General features: G+C 29.7%; 1 protein-coding gene across 4 annotated transcripts in view; it reads left to right on the top strand.

Moving 5' to 3' along the window:
• Positions 1-17,109, top strand: part of LOC119602481 (ETS-like protein pointed) — a 185,267-nt gene that overhangs the window by 26,672 nt on the left and 141,486 nt on the right. For all 4 annotated transcript variants that reach the window (XM_037954033.1, XM_037954042.1, XM_037954028.1 and 1 more), the window contains 2 exons: positions 1,831-2,172; positions 9,665-9,767. In XM_037954033.1, coding sequence (XP_037809961.1) covers positions 1,846-2,172; positions 9,665-9,767 — 430 coding nt within the window. In that variant the 5' untranslated portion in view covers positions 1,831-1,845. The remainder of the gene's footprint in view (positions 1-1,830; positions 2,173-9,664; positions 9,768-17,109) is intronic.

The following is a 17,109-nucleotide window of genomic DNA, read 5'->3' as shown; positions in this document are numbered from 1 at the left end:
TGATAGCATTTAATCTGTGTGTATGTGGTACACATTTTAGTTGCAATAGTACGGGGTACTTTTTTCTTTAATTTTTTTTTGGGTTTATAAACTTTTTATGAGTTTTTTTATGATTTGTTTGCTTTATGAAAAATTCATTGAAATTTGAGTTTTTTTCTGAGTAATTTTTATTTAGGGAATTTTTTATTTATCCTCAAATAGTCAAAGACCCACACGAGGATTTTTAGGGATTTAAAGAAATATGTTTATAATACTATTAGTTTATTGCTTGCATAACCAAAGGTTGTTTTAAAATTATTAAACATTTTATAAGTTCTAAATTAAATTATAAAAAGTAAAAGAGAACACAAATAAAAAAAAAATCAGAAAGTGTTCTTCATGGATTGATCCTTTCGTTATTTTTTACCACAATTTTATTATTTGTTAAATTTCCTTAACCCTTTCGAACTATCAAGAAAAAGTCAGACAGACGGATATGACCAGATCGTCTTTGAATCTAGTAAGGACCTAGTATATTAATACTATTATGTGTATAAGTCCAATATTTCGATATGTTACATATTGAATGACAAAATAAGTATTTTGCTATATGTCGGCTACTAAGAACTAGCTACCAGACTGTCTTTAAGTAATCTAGATAGTGAAGAATATTTTTTTTGTTGATGTTGGGTATAATAAATTATCACTAGTCAAAGAGCTTTAAAGCTTATAATAAAAACTTTTGACTTAACAGAGTAAGCAGTAACTTCTTTGCTGTATGGGTGTTACTAAGAACTAGTTACCAGACTGTCTTTAAGTAATCTATATAGTGTAGAATATTTTTTTTTTTTGTTGAAGGTGGGTATAATAAATTACTACTAGTCAAAGAGCTTTAAAGCTTTTAATAAAGAACTTTTGATTTAACAGAGTAAGCAGTAAGTTCTTTGCTGCATAGAGGTTACTAAGAACTAGCTTCCACACTGTCTTTAAGTAATCTATATAGTGTAGAATAATTTTCGGTTTTTTGATTTGGATATAACAAATTGTCGCAAATTAAAAGCCTTAAAGCTTATAATAAAGAACTTTTAACTTATCGGAGTAAGCAGTAAGTTCCTTGCTATATGGAGCTTACTAAGAACTAGTTACCAGACTGTCTTTAAGTGATCTATATGGTGTAGAATAATTTTATTTTTTTGTTGAAGGTGGGTATAATAAATTACCACTAGTCAAAGAGCTTTAAAGCTTATAATAAAGAACTTTTGATTTAACAGAGTAAGCAGTAAGTTCTTTGCTGTATGGAGGTTATTAAGAACTAGCTTCCAGACTGACTTTAAGTAATCTATATAGTGTAGAATAATTATGGGTTTTTTGATGCTGGATATAACAAGTTATCGCAAATCAAGAGCTTTAAAGCTCATAATAAAGAACTTTTAACTTAACAGTGTAAGCAGTAAGTGCCTTGCTATATGGAGGTTACTAAGAACTAGTTACTAGAACTGTCTTTTATTAATCTATATAATGTATAATAATTTTCTGTTGTTTGTCGCTACAAGTCAAGAGTTTTAATAATAAAATATCACTAGTCAAGAGCTTTCAAACTTATAATAAAGAACTTTTGGCTTAAAGTAAGCAGTAAGAGCTTTGTTACATATCGGCTACTAAAAACCAGTTACCAGACTGTCTTTAAGTAATCTATATGGTGGTAGGTATAATAGACTAAAAGAAGGCAGTAAGTGCTATGCTGTATGTCGGATACTAAAAACTATCTACCAGACTGTCTTTAAGTAATTAATAAATTATATTATATAAACGTTTTAATTAAAATATATTTCCACTTCCTTTCCTTTACAGATGTTGTAACACAATATGGAATTAGCGATTTGTAAAACTGAATTACCATCTAATAAATTTATGTTGCCCACCACAACATCAACGGCTTCGTTCTATGACAAATCCCATCATCATCTGCCACCAACGGCTCATTTTAATGACATTTTAACTTTTCCCTCAAACTATTTATTTAATAAAAGCTCTTCATCATCAGCATCGTCATCATCATCATCGCCTTCAATAAATACAACAAATAATTGTGATAATTTTAATATTCCCTCATCCACCTTAACGGGTACGACTTCTTCAACAATGCGTCTGAAAAAGAATCGTAAAGTCACATTTTTATCCAATTTAATTGAGGTAAGTATTACTTACATATTTCTGTTTTTTACAAACTTATTTAAATTTTTAATTCCTTTTTTTCTGCTTCTTATTGTTTAAATTTTTATTTATTATTGTCACGTTTCTCATATGCATTGCATTTCCATATTATTGACAATAGTGATAAAAATAACATGGAAAAAAATCTAAGATTTTTTTTTAATTTTTCCTATTCATTTATTTATTGAGTGACTTACTGACTGACTGTCTGTTTTTTTTGTCTATAAAAATGCGTCGACAAGTAAAATTGTATTGACATCAATATTGTTTGTTAAAGATTTTGAAATTAACCTTCGTGTATATTTTTATAAAATTAAATCAATGATGAATTTTAGAGTTTTTCAAATGAGGAAACATTATGTGCATAAATATAATTTCAGGGTAAAAGTCTGTAAGCTATTATAATGCGAAATAAAGAGGTTATGTCCTTGGTGAAGAAAACGTCTAAAGTTGCTCAATAGAAAAGAAGGATTTCCAAGGAAGTACATATTACAATTTACTATTTGTAGGTTCGGAAAAAATATCTAAATATTTACAGTCTTGTCATGGGGCAAATGTTTTTTAGGATCCTCTGCATGGCTTCTGTATCAACATATCGAGTAGTGTTTAATCTGCTCTTCCAAAGATTTTAAAAATGCACACTACTGAATTGATAAGTATTATTTATAAGTGTTTATTATAGTAATTATTCCTAAAATTTAACAAATTAAATTTTCCAAAAAATTCCATGCTTCCCTCAACAAAAACATTTTGGTCCATATTATAATTATTCTTGGAAATAAAACTTAAAACCAATCAAATAAATATTCCAAAAACGTTTTAAGTATTTCCATTTAATTATACGATTACCATGACTATTAAAACGAAAAAAATCAAATCAAATAAAACAAGTAAGAAATTATAGTCGGGCGAGGCCGACCATATAATACCCTACACCTTTGACAAAAATATAATGTGATTTATTTGCCATAATAAATAAAGCATTTAAATTGAATTGTACCTTGCCTCAGATATACATATTTAAGGCGTTTATTGTTGAATAAAATTGTGGGCATTTAAGTGAAATTTTGATGGGGGCTTTTCATAGGGGCTAGGGTCATATGAGGACCTATTATTATGGAATTCGTGAGGGTCATCAAATCTTGTATAGAACTTGGTTTTTGCAGCTTTTTTTCGAGATATGAGTATATTAAACATAATTATGAACTTAAAAGCCCTATTCGGCGGGTTCAGTTGTATGGGGGCTAGGTGAAATAATGGACCGATGTGAACCATTTTCAACTGACTTCTTTTACGGTATCATGAAAGATCATGTGCCAAATTTCATTGAATTATCTCCAAAATTGCGACCTGTAGTTTGATTACAAAGTTTAAAAGCCCTATTGGGGGGTTCAGTTGTATGGGGGCTGGGTGAAATAATGGACCGATGTTAACCATTTTTAATAGGCTTTGTCTACCGTACTATAAAAGATCATGTGCCAAATTTCATTGAATTATCTCGAAAATTGCCTTGTAGTTTGATTACAATGTTTACAAGCCCTATTGGGGGGTTCAGTTGTATGGGGCTAGGTGAAATAATGGAACGATCTCAACCATTTTCAATAGGTTTCGTCCCTGGGACAATAGAAGATCATATACCAAATTTCATTCAATTATCTTCAAAATTGCGACCTGTAGTTTGATTACAAGGTTTACATGGACGGACAGACGGACGGACAGACAGACGGACGGACGGACGGACAGACGGACGGACATAGCTAAATCGACTCAGAAAATGATTCTGAGCCGATTGGTATACTTTAAGGTGGGTATATGACCAATATTATTGTGCGTTACAAACATCAGCACAAACCCAATATACCCTCCCCACTGAAGTGGTGTAGGGTATAATTATAAAAAAAAACTAATGTAGTTTTTAAAATGTCTCGAAATTATGATTTATTTCTGACAAAGATTATCACACATTCGTGTCAACGACAAGAGAGACGCGCAGAAGGGCAGACGGACAAACGAAAAAAAAAAGAAAACTCATTCAATACAAAGTGTTAATCGCATTATTGAATACATAGAAATTCTTGACAAATATGTAGTAAGTGTATGTAGCAAACGGGAGGAATACGTTTTAAAGAATATTTGTATGTAAATATTTTCAAACTATTTATAAACAATTCTATGATACACTTTTAACCAATTAAATAAATGATCATCATAAAAATAACAACAACGATAACGACATGAAGAGAAGAAAAAAAAACCTACTTGACTGTCATACAGATTCCACGAGAAAACTAACAAATATGAGAATGTATGGACGGACGTAATAATAACATCCAGTAGACGCAGTTGTGAGCAATTAAATAGTGAGGACTTGGTTTTTACTTCTACGGATACATCAACAATTCTTAATTGACTACTTTAGATTTGATCTAAACTTAAAGAATTTATAAGACCCTTGAACTTGGTGCGTGTACATTAGAGTGTCTCGAGAAACTGCCATTTTAAGAATCTCATGTAGGAATTCCTCTCAATCAATGCGTATTAATGTACTGAAATTATCGCAATGAGTTCAAAATTACGGAATTTTGAAGGCCCATTTCCAAATACTCTACACCCACTATAGTGGTGTAGGATATTATGCGTTTGTGTAACACCCAAAATTATCCTGAATCGATGACCGTCTGTCTGTCCGTCTGTGTGTGCATTCAATTTTCAAGATTATTTGATGAAATTTGGAACATACTATTCTTTTGACCCAAAAACGAAGCCTATTGAAAATTTTTAAAATCGGTAGACTATTTCGTCTAGCCCCCATACAACCGTAACCCCCAAATGGGACTTTTGAGCTCATGAATATATTAAGTGTTATTGTATTTCTCCAAAAATAATTTTATATAAGTCCAAATGATACTGCCAATTTTCGTTATGATCGGGATTCTTTTTACCCTAGTCCACATACAAAGTCCCCTTGCGAAAATCACTTGAAAATCAAAATTCACTTATAAACGCTAATATCACAAGCATACTTCTTACTATTGTCACAGCTTCAGTTTGATGCGGATCACTCAATTCTTTTTTCTGAGTGTTTCTGAATATTAGACAATAACATTAGACCTAAGGAGAGTATTTGAAAGATCTTTCATTTGATGTAGTATGTACACAGAAATTTTTGATCCATATTTTTTTTAACATACTCAACTAATATTTTGTCCAGAACTGTTCGATTACACATTTGCTTTCTATACAGCAGCACTAGAAGCAATACTTGTACTTTAGAGTTACATACATAGAGTTGAATGTATGTATGAGATCTTTACTACTGAGTTCGACTAGCATCATCTAGTATTTTTGGGGGCAGTTTCCGAGGCAGGGTCTGTAACCACAACAATATCTATTTAAAAACAGATATTCTGGTCAGACCCAAAGTTTTTAATATATTGAATAGCAGTGGGCGAATAAGGGCGGGAAGCTGCAGCCTGATTAGATGAGTCCGCGCAAGGATCTTGGGTGGTTAGAAAATATAATTATACCGTAGTTTAAGTGCTTATAGAGTAAATAAAACGGCTTTACTGAGTTTATGTTAACTACACTATAGATTTTTTTTTAACAAAAGAAATAATACGGTTATACATTTTATAGGCTACTTAGGATGTGTAAAGTAATCAGTTGTGTTAATTTTTTACTATAAAAGTGTATAAGAGTAGAACAATTCAAAATATAATCAAGTTATTTAAATAAAGTCTATTTAAAGACTAGATAACCATTAGTACCCTATTTAAGTGAGACAGTACCAAAAAAACTGCAGGGTCAAGTTATTTTCTTCCATACATTTGCATCTAAATATATATATATATGTACATTTTGATAAATATAGAGTAAAACTGACATTCATGACTTTTATTATTTGTGGGGACTTAAATTCAATTGTAACTTTGACTCGAAAATATACATTGTAACACATTCATACATTCATATATAACTAATGAATGGATGGACGATATTGTGTTTCTTCGGTATCGCTTAATAGTATTATTTGAATGTTGGCTGGTGGGGAAAAACAAATTGGGTGTGAATGTGTGCATGTGAATGAAAGAGTGTTGTATGTACGTGTGTACTAACGATGTTGTCATTTATAATGATAATGGAGGTCAAAATAGTCAAATGAATGTTTCACAAATATCACAATTATCAATTCAATAAAGAAGAAGAAAAAAAAAAGAAACAAATACATATCACACGTATGCACACACACATACAGACTTATTTACATACATATAAGAAAAGGCTGAAATGTTTTTTTTTTATGAAAACAATATTTAAATTTTCTATTTTTAAACATTCAAGAGATTTTTAAAATCCTTCATGCAATCTGTAAGATAAAATTAAGAAATACTGGTTATTTTCAAAAACATTTTCAAACTACCCTCGTATATTTGAATCTTTACTTCTTTGCGAGAATTATTCAGACATTAATGAAGATAATTCTATGGTTCATTAGATTTTTTGTTGCTTTTGGGTGTATGTATGTGTGTGTGCTTCTGTCTAAATGATGAGATTTCAAATGTCACATTTTTGACAGTTTATTGAAAACAAAATAATAAATAAAGAAAACTGATTTGTGTGCTACAACAATCTTTACTTGTATCAGTTTAAACATATGTTCTCCAAAAATTAAAAGAAAAACATAAATTAAGTTGTAGACTACTTTCGAAATACTTTCTTAAAAATAAGTTCAATAATTTATACAAACACACCTTCTGAAAGGAAGTAATAACCACAGACTCCGTATTTTATTTTATTTTTTGCTAATGTCCCTTTAACTCCAACTAATTAAGATTGAGTTACCAAATTAATTTCCATTTGATTGATTTAACCTAACAACCTCTTCAACAATGGTTCACTAAACCTTGAAGGTTCTTTCCCCTCTTTAAATTGTAAAGATTTTAAATATCCAGACACAATATGTTGCGCTTTCCAAAATGGAAAAAATATCTTTTTTTTTCGTTTTTCAAAGTAGCCATCTCATTATGCTGCTTTAAGTATTGGTTAACGGATGACTACAGTGGTTTTAAGTATTCGATTACACATAAAAAATAAACTTTTGTCAATTGTGTGCATTTCAAAATATTGCATCAAGTATCATTCGGTTTTTTTTTTTAAATTTTTTATTAAACTCGTGTGTAGTTTTTCTAAAGATGACGTTATTAAGTTTATTAGGTTTTTTAGTATTGAAGCTTTTTCTTTTTTTACTCAATATTCCTTTTATATCGTTTGAAAGCCATATAAGGATATACACATTACTATATTAAATAAGAATTCCATATGTTAAAATAGTGCTATTTTATACAGTGTCTAAAGTTTGAGTTATAGGCAGACAAGTATGTTTATCATTGCATTGGTAACAGTAATAAAATTATGGATATTATGAGTTTTTGAAATTATACAATTTCAGTCGACAATCCATTTTGACCCTACAGAGAAATTTCGGTTTGATTTAAGCTGGAATGCATAATTGATTTGAGATTAATAGAAGATTAACTTAAGAATATAAAATATTAAATTAATTCCAAATTGAGCTTGATTTGAGCTCGATTTGTACTTGATTTTAGAATTCAAAACATTTCAGCAAAACACATTTTGACCCTACAGAGAAATTTCGATTTGATTTAAGCTCGAATCCATACTTGATTTAAGATGAATTTAAGATTGATTTAAGAATGTAAAATATTAAATTAATCCCAAATTGAGCTTGATTTGAGCTCGATTTGTACACAGAGGGAAAAGGAAATATACACGCCTGGTACCAAATTGACACCAAAGAGTTTATAATTTTTCAATAACATCCGTTGTCAAAGTATATACACACGTATGATAACATTATGTGCAACAATTCGTTGTCGAAATCTAAATTTTATACACATCCGTTGTCTAAATGTTAACAAACGTGGTAAGCAAAAAACTATTGGCAACGGATTGTCTTTCAATAGTGAGCCTAACACGTTTGTTAACATTTAGACAGCGGATGTGTATAAAATTTAGATTTCGACAACGAATTGTTTCAATGTTGTCAACATTATATAGTGTTGTCCTACGTAAAACCGGGTATCGAATAGTTCGAATAGTTGACATTTGAAAAAACCGGTTGATATTTTTCAAATTCAGAAAAAAACCGGTTAACCTGTTAAACATAAGATCTATGTAATACTCTGGTCCCTCGACTCGAGTATTTTTAAAATTTAGACGGGTTGTATTATTATTTACTTCAAAATTTAATTTAAGTATTCGAAACCGGTTTTTTAAAAGTGAAAAAACGGGTTATTCGATATTCGAAAGATCAACATTTAGAAAAAACCGACACTGGTAAAGCAGAAAAAACCGGATATAAAACCGGTTGAAAAACGGAGTCGATCACCCTAGTATGTATATACTTTGAGAACGGATGGTATTGAAAAATGATAAACACTTTGGTGTCAATTTGGTACCAGGCGTGTATATTACTTTTTCCCTCTGTGTACTTGATTCTAGAACTCAAAACATTTCGGCAAAAAAGTTCAACACAAAACTGTGTACATCCCTGCTTAAAGAGAGTTTTAAAATTGCGATAACCCAAAAGTGTTTCAAATTCGTTTCCAATGCATATTAAAAAACTTAAAACTTACATTGAATTCTATTTCATACTGTCTGACCAATGAAACATAATTCCAAAAGTGATTATATGTTTTTTTTTCTGCAATTGCTATGAAAAATATTAAAATAAAGAATTAGAATTTAAAGCAACAAAAAATTAAGCTTGAGTCTATTGTTCTAAGCGTATGCGTAATGAATATTAATTGTGGGAATTTAGTTGCATTTTACAGGGTGTGAACAAACATTAAGTAATTAATTAATGATTCACTAACAATGAGAACTTTAATAAATTGTTTGTAATAGAAAATTAAAAAAAAAACATAAAAAATATTGGCAACAAATTTTAAACGGATATTTGAGTTTTGATAAAGAAATTGTGATAAACTGAAAATATAGGGGTCAAGTATATAATCTAGTAAATGATTATACATTAAAGTAAGTTATGTTTTTAACCCAATAACCAGGATTGAGCTATGCTAAATCCGAATTGTACGTTAGAATTTCTTCTTATCAGGTTTTCGATATAGTATAGCTCACGTTACTGGCCCTTAAGTTGGGCTATATTATATGGGGATATGAATATATATTTGCCATTAGGTGCAGGAGTTTCTGAAATTATCGATTAAGATAGACGAGTAGGGCCCAGACTTCGTTGCAGTCTGTATATACTCCTTAAATTTTAAAATAATCGGTTCGATGTAATTTACTAAAATTTATACTACCAGGACATCTAACGGATTGTTTGAAAACTTCTCAAGATCCCTTGAATATATTATTTATATAGATCCATAGTTCTAAATATCTTCATTTCAAGTATTTAAATTGTATTTTCTTCATTACATTTCAGACCAAAAATATCTTCATTAAAGAAGAACCAGTTGATGGCAGCAAAGATTTACCACCACCTATCTGCAGTATATCTGATATATCAGATCATGAAGCGTCATTGGGTAAGTTTTAAAAATATAATTTTCAATTTATTTTAAACAAAATTAGTTGAGGTTGATTCATAATTTTTAAACACATAATTTTTGTTGTTTTCATTTAATTTTTTTTTTTAACAAAACTCTCTTCTTTGAAGTCTAATTACCGAAAAATTTATTATTATTATATTTTGGATTTGTTGTTGTTGATTTTTCGATTCATTTGTTTTTGCGCAATATTATTAAACATAAACATTTAGCTCTAAGATATGACAACGACGAATATCGTTTGTTTGAATTTTTTTCTTTAAATTTCTAGGCTTTGTTCTTTTTTATGTTTTTTAGTTGAAAATTGATAAGATTTCAAAAATAGCAACAAAATTTTTTCGAAAATAATTAGCAAGACATTGGAAAGCCATAAAAGAAAACACCCGTATACCAACTCCCTACTTCTTTGGCGAAAATCGAGGGGGTTCCATTCTTTTACACGCTTATTATGAAAATAAGCTAACTACAATAAAAATATATAAGCGTGCTGGTGTTTGTAGGAAAAAAGGGGGTGTGTGGTGGCTAGTTTAATTGTTGTTAAAAACATTTTTGTTTTTGTCATATTATCTCTAACGTTCAAAGGTATTTTTGCTATATGTATACAATATTATTTCATTGCTTGTGTTTATTTAATTTTTTTTTTGGCAAAATATAATAATAATTGGTTTGTTTGTTCACTCATCTAATAAAAAATAAAAATGTGAAATAAACATATTAAATCAAAACTAAATAATTCGATAAGATAGCAAAGGCCACAACTGAATGAAGTACTATTCTAAAAATGAAATCGAAAGGGGCCAATTTTCATATTTATAAATTATATAAATTAAAATTTTAGTTTTTGGAAAATTTTGTGTTAAATATTATTTTCTTGTTTTTAGTATGTTAGAATTAGAATGAATTATGTTTGTTATAAAATATAAATGTTTTCCTTAATGACTTGTATTCTTTTTTTAAAAGTTCAAGTTCAATTGGATTTTGTGTATCACCATCGCTAATACTTTTCCTTGAAAAAATCACCCTTTTTATTATTTTTTAAACATTGACATTATATATTGTTTGTTTTTTATTATTAGACTGCTTCAAATTTTAACTAGAACTGAACTAGAACTGAACTATTACTGAACTACAACTGAACTAGAACTGAACTAGAACTGAACTAGAACTGAACTAGAACTGAACTAGAACTGAACTAGAACTGAACTAGAACTGAACTAGAACTGAACTAGAACTGAACTAGAACTGAACTAGAACTGAACTAGAACTAGAACTGAACTAGAACTGAACTAGAACTGAACTAGAACTAGAACTGAACTAGAACTGAACTAGAACTGAACTAGAACTGAACTAGAACTGAACTAGAACTGAACTAGAACTGAACTAGAACTGAACTAGACTGAACTAGAACTGAACTAGAACTGAACTAGAACTGAACTAGAACTGAACTAGAACTGAACTAGAACTGAACTGAACTAGAACTGAACTAGAACTGAACTAGAACTGAACTAGAACTGAACTAGAACTGAACTAGCCTTTTTAATCTAAGATTTCTATTCAGTCCCACTGTAAACAATATATGTAAAAGTAAAGTTTAGTTTGATATAATATTTCTGCTATTCTGATAAATAACATATGTACATATAATAAACTAATGTATCGACAAAATATATACATACATAATACATATATAGAAATAATATGTAAATCAAACGGTATATGCAAAAATATTTCTTCAACCCATAACCATTTCTATAATTCTTTAATTATTAATCGAAAATAAAAATATAAAAATAAGATTATTTGATTTTACACAAAAATTCACACACAAACCTAAGTTCTTTTTTATGTATTTAATTCTTGAGTTCTCTCGCATATAGTTTTCATCAAAAAAAGTCACGTCGTTTATTTCCGGCGTCCATACGTTCAAATCACAAACAAAATATAATATTTAAAATAAAAAAAAAAAAAAAAAAAACAAACAAAAATAAGTGTATATAAGTATTTAAAAAATAGCAACTAACAAATGCCTAGAAAGCAACTTATTTGCATTCTCCTAAGGAACAAATCTAAAAATCATTTGTTCATTTATTTTCATTATGATTTTGATTATTCATCCTGCTCCACTCCCCTTTCATGGCTTAACGACACATCAACTTCTATGCCAACTTTTTAAGACTTTGACTACTGGTCTTTTTGAAAATGCATATTTTTTTAAGTTGGTTCAGGCAGTAGTAGTTTATTGCTTATTTACCAACTCCAACTGCAATCGAACACACTCCCTCTTGCAAATAGTACGAGTGTTTTTCCAACTTGTGTATTTTTATGATTTATAAGTGATTCTTTCTGCATTTTTATTTTTTTCTTGCTTCTTATACAACGAGTCGAAAAATTTGCTGCCTATGCTGACGGCCATTTGTAAACATATTGTAATTTATTTTGTATCTTTTAGTTTGTTGAAAAATAAAAAAATATATGAAAAATACGAAAAGAAAAAATACTCACAACTGTTGAAATTATGAATGGAATAAGAAATGATTGAATTGTATTGCAGATGGTCGCTTTGCGTGCAGTTACATTTCAGGTGATTTAATTAGGAGCACTTTTAATTATAAACTAGAACTGAACTGGAACTAGAACTGAACTAGAACTGGACTAGAACTGAACTAGAACTGAACTGGAACTAGAACTGAACTGGAACTAGAACTGAACTAGAACTGGACTAGAACTGAACTAGAACTGAACTAGAACTGAACTAGAACTGAACTAGAACTGAACTAGAACTGAACTAGAACTGAACTAGAACTGAACTAGAACTGAACTAGAACTAAACTAGAACTGAACTAGAACTGAACTAGAACTGAACTAGAACTGAACTAGAACTGAACTAGAACTGAACTAGAACTGAACTAGAACTGAACTAGAACTGAACTATAACGGAACAAGAACTGAAACTAGAACTGAAAATAGAACGACTAGAACTGAACTAGAACTGAACTAGAACTGAACCAGAATGAACAGAACTGAACTAGAACTACTAGAACGAACTAACTGAACTAGAACTGAACTATAACTAACTAGAACTGAACTAGAACGGAATTAGAACTGACCTAGAACTGAACTAGCACTGAACTAAACTGAACTTAGAACGGAACTAGAACTGAACTAGACTGAACTAGAACTGAACTAGACTGAACTAGATAACTGAACTAGAACGAACAGACTGAACTAGAACTGAACTAGAACTGAACTAGAACTGAACTAGAACTGAACTTGAACTGAACTAGAACTGAACTAGAACTGAACTAGAACTGAACTAGAACTGAACCTAGAACTGAACTAAGAACTTGAACTAGAACTGAACTAAACTGAACTAGAACTGAACTAGAACTGAACTAGAACTGAACTAGAACTGAACTAGAACTGAACTTAAGAACTGAACTAGAACTAACTGAACTGAACTAGAACATAGAACTGAACTAGACTGAACTAGAACTGAACTAGAACTGAACTAGAACTGAACTAGAACTGAACTATGAAACTGAACTGACTGAACTGAACTAGAAACTGAACTAGAACTGAACTAGAACTGAACTAGAACTGAACTAGAACTGAACTAGAACTGAACTAGAACTGAACTAGAACTGAACTAGAACTGAACTAGAACTGAACTAGAACTGAACTAGAACTGACTAGAACTGAACTAGAACTGAACTAGAACTGAACTAGAACTGAACTAGAACTGAACTAGAACTGAACTAGAACTGAACTGAACTAGAACTGAACTAGAACTGAACTAGAACTGAACTAGAACTGAACTAGAACTGAACTAGAACTGAACTAGAACTGAACTAGAACTGAACTAGAACTGAACTAGAACTGAACTAGAACTGAACTAGAACTGAACTAGAACTGAACTAGAACTGAACTAGAACTGAACTAGAACTGAACTAGAACTGAACTAGAATTGAACTAGAATTGAACTAGAACTGAACTAGAACTGAACTAGAACTGAACTAGAACTGAACTAGAACTGAACTAGAACTGAATTAGAACTGAATTAGAACTGAACTAGAACTGAACTAGAACTGAACTAGAACTGAACTAGATCTGAACTAGAACTGAACCAGAACTGAACCAGAACTGAACTAGAACTGAACGAAAACTGAACTAGTACTGAACTAAAACTGGACTAGAACCGAAGTGAACTGGAACTGAACTAATACTGCACTAGAACTGGACTAGAACTGAACCAGAAATGTACTAAAACAGAAATACGACTGAATTACACCTCAGCTAGAACTAGAATAAATCCATTTCTTAGCCCTTTAACAAGTTTTCCGCACTGTTTTGTAGGAGTTTAAGTGCATATGATATGGAAGAGGCCCTTTGTCTGCCACTGTTGCAGTGCATTTTTATGCAAGTTTTTTTTTTTCAATTTGTATTATTATTTTTCAACTTCTAGTTGTTTATTTGCCGTTGTTGTTTAATTTAAATGATAGTGTTCTAAGTTTTTCGTACGTGTGCAAGCGTAAGTGTGAACGCGCGCCTGTATGGGATTATGTGAAAAAAGTAGGTGTGTTTTGATTGAAATTAACCAAGTGTCAGAAAAATGTTTATTAATTTTTTTCTTTCTTAAGTATTTCTCTTAAGGGAATTATTATATTTTTGATATTAAATGGTGAAGAAGAAGAAAAAAATAGTGTGGAAAAACATGGGCAAAAAGTTAATGAACTATGTAATCCAAAGAAATATTAAATGAAATTTTAATTTTTATTTGATCTTTTTAATAAATTAGAACTAAATAAAAAATTTGGATTTTTAAACCTACTGTCAATAGTTGTTTCTAGGAATTGTACATCTGGCATCATTTTAGTTTTAAAACAATGCTACCAGAGTTTAGAATCTATATTTTTTGCTTTCTTCTCTAGAATTTTTAATTAAATTAAACTGTTTTAATTTTTTTATTTTTAATCATTTTTTACGCACTCATTCTACTTGTAGATTTATTTTTTATGAAATATTAATCATAAATTTTGTCTTATTTTATTGTTTTTATTATAATTTTGTTTTCTTGTCTTTTATTACACTGTTCATGTTATTGTTTGTTTTTCTGTTGTTTTATTCTTTGTTTATTTTTTTTTTTGTTCTTTTCGAATTTATATGTTTATCATTTCTTTGAAATCTTTGTAAAAAAAATTTCAATGTCGAATTTTACCATTTCATATACATATGAATGTACATACATATGTATTTATATTTTTATATTACTTTTTATTTGCTAATTTCATTTTCATTTATGAGTTTTTTTTGTTAAATTATAGTCACATTTTTGTAAATTATTTTGATTTATTTTTTTGATGCGTGTACATTATATTTTTAATGAATTATTAAATTGTAGATATAGCGCAAAAAAATTAATTGGATTTACATTAATTTTTATTTAAGTACTTCTACAGACTTTTTAAAAACACAGGTCGTCAAAATTTGAAAATGTCAAATCCAGGGATGAAGGACCTTTGTTATATCTTGTTCCATTTTTGAGATATCTTAATCAAAATTATGAAATAACTGTAAATTCCAATAACTTCCATTCCAGTAACTGCCATTGTAAAATTTTATAAATTTCAAGAAAACTTTTAGCAAAATGAAGCATTTTTTCATGTATTTTTAAAAAAATATCTTGTATTTTAATTTCTTTATAACACTAAGTGCACATTTTATGCTTCTGAGGAAGTAGTGCTTTAATGACTTCCAAGGAAGTGATTATAATTCTATTTTTTTTTAAATTGTATTGTATTGTATTAAATTACTTCTTTAGCATGACTTCAGAAGTAGTGAATTTGGAATCACCTATGATAAGTTTGTGTTCATTACCTTTTCCCCACACACATTCTGCAGGTCTTCTTCAGTACATTCATGGAGTAAATTCGACTTCTTTTTCACTTCTTTGGAAGTTGTTTTTATGCTGACAATAGTGTTATTCATTTTGTGAGGAAAATTAAATTCATGACAAATGTTGTCAGCTTTCTTGAATTATATAAAAATTTTTGATTTCATTTTTTTTTTCAAATTAAAAAATTTGTTCTTTAGATACTTAAATATTTTAAATTATTTATGATTAGAGTGGTCAGTTTTTATTTATATTATCAATTTAAATTTTAAAATAAAAATAGACAGATAACGATTAACACAGACCCATGCCATAATATATAATTTTATGCCAACAATTAAATGTAAATATCTAACATTAATTTTTATTATAAAAATCTAGAAAATATTATTATAAATATTCAAAATTCTTGGTCTGATATGAATACTTTTTAAAGGTTTCATTGATTAATCATTGTTAAGCAAAATTCCGTGTTTTCTAAGAAAATTTTTAGCAAATCTTAGGATTTTTTAAAAAGGGCAATATTACGACCACTTATCTCCAAAAAAAAAATATCAATATTAGAAAGGGAAAGACAAATTCTTTATTAATAAAAACTAACAAGGATTTTCCCCACACACATTCTGTTGTTTTGGTTTAAAATTTTGAATACAAATTTATTTGACGTTATTTCAAGAGTCAAAAGAGTATTTTTCTCACTCTTTAGCTAAGTTTGATTATTGGCAAAGTGCTCTTTATGTTATGTAGTACTTTAAGAGATACTGTATTTAGTATCTGTGTAAAGCGATTGTTTATAGGTGTATAAGTGAGTGATTTTTTTAATCAAGTTTTTTATACCCTACATCACAGTGATCAAACATATACATGTCGTCGTGGAATAATACATATTTAATTAAAAACGATCGACTGACGATTGCTGTCCATGATCTATTAAATAATCCCTTAAGAACTGAACCATTCTTTGGTATTCCACAAGGATACGTCAAATGTTGAATCGAAATTTGCCCGACACTGGGTAGGTACAACAGGGGCTTAGACAGACAAAGCGCTTAATAACGTATCAAAGAGAAAATCCCAAAAGTTGATATCGCTTAATATTAGAATACTAACGGAACTACTCACGGGACACTGTGGTCTCAAATATCATTAATGCATCCTAGGAAACCTCTGAACACATATTGTGCAAGTGTCCAACACTAAGGACACGTCGAGAAAGAATCTTAGATGCTGCATCACTAGCCCCGAAGAATATATTCAACCTCTCACCAATTAAACCCGTTATTTACATACGTGAATAAAACCTGTTATGGTTAACCCACGGACTGCACAAAAGATCCAAAACCGGGTGCTTGGGTCTCTTTCTAATCTAAGAACCGGCATGGGCAGAGAGTAAAAATTAAGCTCTCTGATTGGTTTTCTAATGTTTCTTAT

Source organism: Lucilia sericata, unplaced genomic scaffold, assembly GCF_015586225.1.
Source record: "Lucilia sericata isolate MDLA Ls3-8-SP2 unplaced genomic scaffold, ASM1558622v1 Contig000007F_arrow, whole genome shotgun sequence".
Taxonomy (NCBI): domain Eukaryota; kingdom Metazoa; phylum Arthropoda; class Insecta; order Diptera; family Calliphoridae; genus Lucilia; species Lucilia sericata.
The sequence above is the reverse complement of the archived record's forward strand: the minus strand, read 5'-3'. Positions and strand labels throughout refer to the sequence as shown.